This window comes from Musca autumnalis, unplaced genomic scaffold (genome assembly GCF_047663935.1).
Source record: "Musca autumnalis isolate F117 unplaced genomic scaffold, ASM4766393v1 scaffold_3, whole genome shotgun sequence".
Taxonomy (NCBI): Eukaryota; Metazoa; Arthropoda; class Insecta; order Diptera; family Muscidae; genus Musca; species Musca autumnalis.
In genome coordinates, this window is record NW_027411866.1 from 8,703,085 (window position 1) to 8,712,948 (window position 9,864).

General features: G+C 38.7%; 1 protein-coding gene across 9 annotated transcripts in view; it reads left to right on the forward strand.

Annotated features, from left to right (window-relative positions):
- exd (PBX homeobox extradenticle) overlaps positions 1-9,864 on the forward strand; it is a 35,759-nt gene that overhangs the window by 25,655 nt on the left and 240 nt on the right. For 3 of the 9 annotated variants that reach the window (XM_073974147.1, XM_073974148.1, XM_073974150.1), the window contains exons 3-6: positions 5,982-6,128; positions 6,206-6,380; positions 8,291-8,549; positions 8,910-9,864. The exon at positions 8,910-9,864 is cut by the window's right edge and continues 240 nt beyond it. In XM_073974147.1, coding sequence (XP_073830248.1) covers positions 5,982-6,128; positions 6,206-6,380; positions 8,291-8,549; positions 8,910-9,197 — 869 coding nt within the window. In that variant the 3' untranslated portion in view covers positions 9,198-9,864. The remainder of the gene's footprint in view (positions 1-5,981; positions 6,129-6,205; positions 6,381-8,290; positions 8,550-8,909) is intronic. The other 6 variants (XM_073974151.1, XM_073974153.1, XM_073974152.1 and 3 more) reach the window with 2 other exon arrangements.

Sequence of the window (9,864 nt, forward strand, 5' to 3'; positions counted from 1 at the left end):
TTGTAATACACACAGACTCTTAGAATGTGTACAGCACTACCTTCTCCTCCCCCTGTCCCCTTCTTTCTTATTCTCCTTTAGTTTAATATCATTGTATTTTGCTGATGCGTTTATAGCGAAAGTAGAAAAAAGTTTCTTTTCTTAATCTAATCAACTTTTGTTCTGCTGTTGGTTGCTGGTGTTGCACAATAAGAACCACCCAAGGAACGTGCAATGTTTGTTGAGTAACTTAAGTTAACAGCAGCGACCATAGAAAATATCCAATATTGAAGTATACTCCAGCATAATAACACCTCAGCAACATCTCACTACTTGCCTTTTGTCTCTTTATTTTGCACTGGCAGACCAGCCAGTAAGGCAGTTTGTTACACGTTTCTTATAACAAAAAGGGTAGTTTTTTTCATTCTTCTGTGATCTGTGCTATTGCCATCATCTACCATTGTATTTGTTGACAATCTATGAACATGACATTGGTGGTGGTGGTGGTAATGCTGTGGCGTTTACTTTAAACCTTGCTGATAAGATAACTTGGCTAATACCTTTACTACAATTTTCTTAGAAGCATGTGGCATAATTTGTATCCTCCCTTTAAAATTGTTGTTTTCTGTTGTTGTTGTCGTCGTCTTGGAACAACTATTATTTTTTAAGTTAAGGGAGTTTGCTTGTAATAGCATCTTGAATTTCTTAGCCAAAGATTTTTCTTTTACTTTAAAATGTATTAAAATGACCATATTTGGGATAAAAAGTAGTCAAATATTCCCCAGTGTGTTATATGGAGATTTAAAAATTTTCTGATAAAAAAACATTTTCCAAAAAAAAGAAACAAGAAAAGTAAATATGTATATTGAAGTATAGGCAGCATATATGTGGCATATAAATTATGGAAACAACAGATGAGGGAAGGTTGAAACATTTTATTCATGGGAAAATAAGTTTTGATTTTTATTAAAATGTGCTTGAGGTGAAAAGGAAAAACAAATGTGGCGGCTGATGAATTAATAGATTTTTTGAGGGACTATTTAAAATCTTTCAAAGATTTTTTATTCAAGCAGACCAAGTGCTGCCTTTGCCCATAGAGGACTTTGTTCAAAATTGCTTACTTGGCGAAAGTTATCATCTTCTTTTTTAAAAACTGATGTTGTTCCGTTTATGATGCTCCAAGTAAATTACGACTCGGACCATCTGATTAACATCGTGGTCGTAGATATAAAGATTGTATATTTTCTAGAAAATTTGGACTATTGTGTTTTTTCATTCACAAATGACTTCAACGAAAAAGCCCGAAGGTTTTTGTGGGCACTCATGCCTCTGGAGAGAGTGAATTGACGGCGTCAAGCCCCAACAAAACCATGCCGATAATCGGCAATCGGGTAGCTCAAAGTGAAATCGGCGTGTACGATTTACTTCTCTGTAACTATTCAAGAATTCAGCGGCGATGGGGATGGTTATCGACAGGTGAGAGGTTACTAGACTTCACCTTTGCTCGGATCCGTTTCTGACACCAGCAGCGAGATCATTCTGCCCATTTTCCAAACTCCTCAATTGACGGGGTCACGCTCTAACAAAACTTCTGTGGCACGGCACTGTACTCTGTTACTTAAGGAAACCATGGGAATCGGGTAATTCAAAGTGAAATCGGCTTGTACGATTTACTTCTTCTGCAACTCTTCAAGAATTCAGCGGCGATGGGGATGGTTATCGACAGGTGAGAGGTTACTAAACTTCACCTTTGCTGGGATCCGTTCCTGACACCAACAGCGATTCTGCCCATATTCCAAACTCCTCAATTGACGGTGTCACGCTCTAACAAAACTTCTGTGGCACGGCACTGTACTCTGTTACTTAAGGAAATCAATGGAAACCATGATTCACCTCTGCCTGCCTATATTAAAGACTTCGGGGTGAATGAATATGGCTATCGACAGGTGAGAAATGTCGAAACTTCACTTTTGCTTCGATGGTTTCCTAACCTCAGTAGCGGGATCATTCTGTCGATTTTCCAGACTACAGATGGACCTCACCTTGCACGAATTTTGAGCTTTTTCGAGTAAAATATACGAAAAATGTGTTAAAAAGTAACATGTCGAGGAGTCCTGGTCCCCTGGGTCAACTCTGTAAAGTCGATGACTTCATTGAAATACAGCTGTATCAGTATAACCATGGCCTTCTGAAGAGCGAACCCGCTTCACAGTTTTTGGCTGTGAGGAATTGTTCGCCTTATCAGAGGTCGATGGTTTTCCGGGCGATCCTCCCGTCATGACTCCCGAACAGCTTGCACGGGTCTCAGAAGCCTTTTGTTCTTCAGCTTTACCTTCGTCAGTTGGGTTAGGATCCGGAGTTGGGACAGTTGCCTTCCCCAGTTGGCTACCCTAACGAGAGTCTTTTGGTGTCGGATTATGTCCGTTATCCTTCTGCAGTCCTTTCTGATCCGGGTTTGGCTTCGGAACAGCTTTAGGTTCTACCTTACTGCCAGAAGCAGCAGGCTTCACCTCCACGTTTTTGCTTGTCACCGCAATCTCTTTCGAGTCTTTGGCTGAATCAGCAACAGGGTTTGGGAGAAAGATTTTGTGCACCAAGAGCTCACATCTGGGTGCATTAGGGTGAGTTCATTCGAATTTCCTGATATACTTGAGCTTACTCTTGATGAACATAATCTCAATCTTTGTATGCCAGTTCGCGTCCCTTCCCACGAACTTGCGCAGATACGAAGCCGCACGTTTATAGTGCCTCGTATCTGCAGCCTCTTTGGCGGAAATTGCAGTTACGTCGGTGTCCGTCGATGAGGTTTCCTTGGATTCTCCAACGCAGGCCGGAGACTCAGAGTCAGTGGCTATTGTTGGAGTTTCCGTTGATTCCTCCTCGTTGGTCATCGACTTAGAGTCAGTGGCTGTTGATGGATCCTCTTTAGATTCTCCATCAACATCCATTGACTAAGTAGCAATCTGCCTCCGAAGCTTGGTGTCGGGTAGTACCGATACAGGACCAGACTGGATTCGATTTGTCTGGGGTTGTGAACCTAGGTCCACATCCTCTTCGACCACATCACCGTCGCTGGACATGTCATCGTCAGACCTCCTTGTTGACTCAGCTGGGATCACCGTAATGTCCAGTCGCCGTCAGTGAGGGTAAGATTATTTAACAAGTCCTCCGGTGGCATGGTCGGAACAAGTCTCTCCAGTTGGTCAAGGAGTTCCCTACTCTGTCTCCCAAGACTGTCTCCATTCACTTTGAGATTTCCGTGTAGGTCGTCCCCGCCCAAAACTCCGGTCCTGTCAGCCGTGGACTGATTTACACCAGTTATGGCTAAAGCATTGTCCTTTGAAATTTCCGGTTCGTCAACAATAGTTTGGATTGAATTTTCTGCACTTTTAGCAGTTACGGCAGTAGGTGCCAAGGCATCCACACCTAAGACAGCCGGAGCACAATCGCTTGATCTCGGCAGTGCGTGGCTTGTGATCTCACTAACGTTTACCGCCGGTACTGGGTTATTAACTCCCTGCACCGTAACTTTACTCCTTTTATGTCTTTTACCCATCTTAGTTGATTTGTTTAAGGAAACTACCCCGATCCAATTTTGGTCCACGGGGGTTTAAAAAGAAAAACCCCATGGGTCTATGAGATATGTGAAGACTGCTTCGCCTTCGGTTTCCCTCAAGCAGTGCTGACTCCACATACCTCAGAGACCCCTTCCCATCCGCCACCAGGGAAGACGCGCCCAGTAGAAGATTGGCAACTCCCGTGGTTACCAAAAACTTAGGTTAGGTTATGTTTTAGGATGACCAACTGTACATAGTCAAAGAATATGCATAGGAAAGGCTGATAGCTGAAGAGGTATTTGTGAAATAAAGGCAAGTTAGGCACAGTTTTGGTATATAGGCTCACAATTCTATTGTTCTCCCCAGAGCCACTTTCACTACTTGGGGAAGCGGAAGCTAATCAAGAGAGGGAGTTGATGACAGGCCAGAATCAGTAAACTTTGTTCGAGTATAACTTATTGAGTTTATCGATGAAGTAATGCAGCCTCGGTGCCCGAACAGCTGTTCGAACTGGATGACAACAACGAGGACCTCTTACATCGAGGTCCAATTGTATCCCCTGTATCATCTGGGATTTTCTTCAGAAATATTTTTCCTTGCTGGCGAACTTGTTGAGACCCCTCCAGTTGATTAACTAAGACCATTTGCGCCAGTTTGTTGTTACACGACAGTTGGGACAATTCTTCTAATTCTAAGCCTTTTCAGGGGTTATAAAGTCGGCAGAGATTGTGATGAATATCTCTATAGGTAGATGGTCAGATAAATGGAATGGAATGGAAAAGATTTTTTGCCAGTAGAACTACTTCAACTTCCTCCTGCTTACCTCTGAAAAGTCATCTGTAATTCTCATCTAACGATTTAAGGTTAGGTTTAAGGAGAAGATTTAGTTAATTCTTAGTTGGTCTTCCTTCAATTTTCCATCATTTCGTCTTACGTTAAATCCGCTATCGTACCAACAACTCTTTCTCAATGAATCTTTAGATGAAAACAAATTTTTTTTCCATATTTTAATCTTATATCTCCACATTTTCAGTTAGATTGGTATACGTTTTGTATGAATTTTACATGATGCCCTATCTTCGAACTTATAAAATATGCAATAAGTCTCAAAAGATAAGAATTAAGAAGAAGAACTTCCTTCCAGCGTAACCTTTCGCCAATAAATTTCAATATGATTAATTTAGTTTAATTGTAAAGAAAATAAGTAGAGACAATGAACGAGTACAAGTAGCTGACTTGGAGATAAAAAACTTAAAAGACAAAAATTCAAATCTCTATAGAGTCATGTTGCCTCATGGTGTCCTCGTTTCCTTCAACGAAAAACAGTTCATTTGGAAAACAAAACATTAAGCGGCGTATGCTTTTCTTTTGTTTTGTGTTCAGCAGCACATCTTAATTCATATTAAAGTTATTCGATTAAAGTAAGGCAAAAGAAAAAAAAAAAACAACAGCAACAACCAGAAACTTAAGTGATTCCCAAGACATTTATAATGTTTGCCAGCAGTTCTGCGTGGCTTTTCGGTTGTTGTTGTTGCTGTTGGTTCATGAATTCAAAGAGGAAGTCGTCTATAGAATGTATAAAAGAATCTTAGTGGCAAAGGCAGTTAAATTTTTTTGTGCCACAAACTTTGTTCTCTCCTTTTTCAATATGTTTGTTGTCAGCATTGGCGTTGAACTGTGGTATTTGCTATTTTCTTGTTTTTTGTTGATCAGCCATTCCTCTGTAACTCCTTGAGGAGTTTTGGTTCCTGATTTGTTTTACTAAAAAGTAGCTGCTAAAATACATGCTGTTGTTTTGTTGTATTATTTGCGCCACAGTTGGCGTCATCTTTGGAAATGTTTTTCTTTTGCTTCATTTCCTATGGGTTCTACAACGAACGATTTGATGCTGGAGTTTGCCGTTGACGCCTCACTCTTTTAAAACTTTGATTTGGCTGCTCATTTTGTTTTTCATTCTCGTACACAAATAAAATTTTATGATGGTCTATAACAGGAAAAAAGAAAGAATCTTAGATGGATCAAACAAGCAACAACAAGAACGACATTAATAGAAGTAGCAATGGCTCAAGCAACAACAACAACAACATTGTGTGTAGGAAAATGTTTTTCATTTCAACGCTTATGCTTCATTTGCCGACGCCATAACTCGTCCGTCCGTCTCACGCCAATGTGATGAAGGCTGTATTATGCCATTATTATTGTTGTTTTTGTTGTTGCTCTTGTTTTTAATAATATAATACCCCATTCACATGGATTTGTTATTCTTTTCTATTTGGGAAATAAAGCAAACAAACTTAAGCATTCAGTCAGCATGGAAATTGTTTGAATTATAGATAGATGCTGAGAATTTCTAGAATTTAATCAGGAAACAGATTTTTATAAATTAAATTATGATTTTTAGAAATTCCTTGATTAATAATTTTTTATTTTTCTCTCTCTTTACAGTCCTCTCCATTCGCAATACCCAGGAAGAGGAACCTCCAGATCCACAATTGATGCGTTTGGATAACATGCTGATCGCTGAGGGTGTTGCAGGCCCAGAAAAAGGTGGTGGTGGCGCTGCTGCTGCTTCAGCAGCTGCGGCCAGTCAAGGTTAGTTTGAGATTACAGAAAGTTTTAACTGATTGGCGTTTTATTCTTTTTCTCTCTCTTCCATTTCTCTATTAAAGTAGGCTCTTCCCTGTCAATAGATGGTGCCGACAATGCCATTGAACATTCGGATTATCGTGCCAAGTTGGCGCAAATTCGTCAAATCTATCATCAGGAATTGGAGAAATATGAACAGGCGTGCAATGAGTTTACCACACACGTAATGAATCTGTTGCGTGAACAGAGTCGTACAAGGTGAGTTGGGGAAGAAGAGAGAGATGTTTATATAAAATATTCTAATAGGTCTTAGTGAACCGAGCTTAAAGAAAATTAATATTTAATATGTTTTGGATTTGGAGTAATTAAGAAATCCTAACCCACATGTTAAGCTGTAAGGAGGGTTGGTTTGTTTTGCGTTAGAACATCTATTAAAGGGTCATCCATTTTTGTTTGTTTAAGGTTGGGAATAGTCTCTCACGGTGAGCTTATTAGTATTCTAATTCAATAACGGAATCTTCGGTTAAACCACCGTTTTACAGATGTCTATACTAATTCTAGAGTTTTATAGGTGTTGGGTACCGTGAAAGGGTGCTTCTAAGGACCTTTTCAAAGGAAAGAGTGCTTCTACAGATCCTTTTAAAAGTAAAGGAAGTTCCTAAAGATCCTTTAAAAAGGAAATGAAGTTCCTAAAGATCCTTTAAAAAGGAAAGGGTGTCCCTAAAGACCATTCAAAAAGGATAGGGTGTTTTTAAAGACCCTTTGAAAAGGATAGGGTGTTTTTAAAGACCCTTTGAAAAGGAAAAGACGCTTTTCAAGCCCCTTTATAAAGGAAGAGTTGCTTCTAAATATCCCTTTGAAAAGAAAGGTGCTCCTCAAGAACATTTAAAAAGGAAAGGTTCTTCTCAAGACCATTTAAAAAGGAAAGGTTCTTCTCAAGACCCTTTCCGCGGGAGGTGGGGCTTCTAAAGGCCTTTTCCAAAGGAAAGGGTGCGCCTACTACACATACCTTTGGAAAGCGTGCTTCTAAAGACACATTACTTTGGAATGGACCTTTGGAAATGGCCTTTAGAAGAACTCTTTCCTTTGGAAATGCCTTTAGAAGAACTCTTTCCTTTGGAAAAGGCCTTTAGAAGTTTTCTTTCCTATCCAAAGGAAAGGACCCAAAGGAAACGACCTTTACCATAGGACCCTTTCCAGAAGACCCTTTCCATTTTCAAAGGAAAGATCCCTTCCCAAAGTAAAGGTCCATTTCCAAAGGAAAGGACCCTGTCCCAAGGAAATGACCCTTTCCAAAGGAAAAGACCCTTTCCAAAGGAAAATACCCTTTCCAAAGGAAAAGACCCTTTCCAAAGGAAAATACCCTTTCCAAAGGAAAAGACCCTTTCCAAAGGAAAAGACCCTTTCCAAAGGAAAATAACCTTTCCAAAGGAAAGGACCTTTTCCAAAGGAAAAGGCACTTTCCAAAGAAAGGACCCTTTCCAAAGAAAAGGACCGTTTCCAAAGGAAAGGACTTTTTCCAAACGAAATTACTTTTTCCAAAGGAAAGGACTTTCCAAAAGAAACGGTGCTTCTAAAGACCATTTCCAAATGAAACGACGATTCTAAAGACCATTTCCAAAGGAAACGATGATTCTAAAAACCATTTCCAAAGGAAGCGGTGCTTTTAAAACCATTTCCAAAGGAAACGGTGCTTCTAAAGACCATTGCCAAGGAAAGGGTGCTTCTAAAGACCATTGCCAAAGGAAAGGGTGCTTCTCAAGATCATTTCCAAAGGAAAGGGTATTTCTCAAGATTATTTCCAAAAGAAATGGTGTTCCTCGATATCATTTCCAAAGGAAATAGTGCTTCTCAAGATCATTTCCAAAGGAAATAGTGCTTCTCCAGATCATTTCCAAAGGAAAGGGTGCTTCTCAAGATCATTTCCAAAGGAAAGGGTACTTCTCCAGACCATTTCAAAAGGAAATGGTGCTTCTCAATATCATTTGCAAAGGAAATCCCTCACAACAGGTCCCAATAGGAAATAGGTCTCAATAGGTGCAACATTTTAGTGTACCTTCTAGTTTTTAGTATTTTTTCAGCATAATTTATTACAATTTCGCACTTGGGGCTTTGTTTGCACTTGTTATAACAATTTTTATTAATTTTTTTTTTCATTTTCTTTACAGGCCCATTACTCCTAAAGAGATTGAGCGTATGGTACAAATTATTCACAAAAAATTCAGTTCCATTCAAATGCAATTGAAACAGTCAACCTGTGAGGCGGTTATGATATTGCGTTCACGGTTCCTAGATGCACGTCGCAAACGTCGTAACTTTAGCAAACAGGCATCAGAAATACTTAATGAGTATTTCTATAGTCACTTGAGTAATCCCTATCCATCCGAGGAGGCCAAAGAGGAATTGGCACGTAAATGTGGCATAACTGTAAGTCTTGTTGCATAGAAAGATTTCAAAAACAACGAAACCGAAAAAAGGGAATAACACATCATCAGTAAAATACTGCTTCTGACTGAAAAACGTTTAGCAGAATTTTAGTGATGAAGGCATTTCACAATGATATAGAAATGCAGTGACTTTGTTGCATCTGTTCGCTAAAGATGCACTATTATAATTATAATAAGAAATTGTTTTTTTTTCATAAAAATTAAAAAAGATGGATTCATGTTATAATTATAATAAGAGATGTTAAAGAGATTGGAAAATGAAAATAAATAATTGTTGTGATTTGTTATGAAAAGAAGATAATGATAAATTTTTTTCTTATTTTCTCCCCCCCTTTTATAGGTCTCACAAGTTTCAAATTGGTTTGGCAATAAACGTATTCGTTACAAGAAGAATATTGGCAAGGCCCAAGAGGAGGCCAATTTGTATGCAGCCAAAAAGGCAGCTGGTGCCTCACCCTATTCCATGGCAGGACCTCCCAGCGGTACCACAACACCAATGATGTCACCCGCCCCACCCCAAGATTCAATGGGTTATTCCATGGGTTCGGGTGGCTATGATCAACAACAACCCTACGACAACAGCATGGGCGGCTACGATCCTACTCTACACCAAGACCTTAGCCCTTGAGGACGTTATTTTGACAACAAATATTAGAAGGACAAAAGGACTTTAGTAGTAGTCAAGTCCCTCGTTCTCCTCCTCACCTATATAAAAACAATTTCTAAACTAACGCACTTTGTTTTTTAGTATTTTTTTCTCTTCCTTACTTAAAGAAAATTCTTGCTTTATTGTAATGCAAAAAGAGAGTAATGTAATTCTATTTTCTAATAGGTGTATTATTTTTTTTGTCTATTCATTTGCTATCCCCTTTTATTTTTTATTTGGGTTTAGTTTTTAGCATTTTAGTATTTAAGTGTAAAGGAAGAATGGTGGACCCTTAAACAGGACTTGCTTCAAGTCTTTAAAAGGCCCGTTTCTTCTAAAACTGCAATAGTTTTCTTATTTTTGCTTTTTTTAAACTAAATTAAATTTTCAGTTTTTTTTGAATAATTTTCAATTACTAATTGATAAGCAAGCAACAACACATACGCCGCATATACGTAATGTATTTTTCCAGAATACAACATTTTTGGTATTTTACTAATTTTTCTATTAGTATTTAGTAATGTAATAACAACAACAACAACAAGTATACTTGAAACTAAATTTTTGAAAACGCATGTATACTGAAAACAACAAATTGAAAACTCAAAATTATATATTACCACATTGAAAATCCCCTTAAAAACAAATA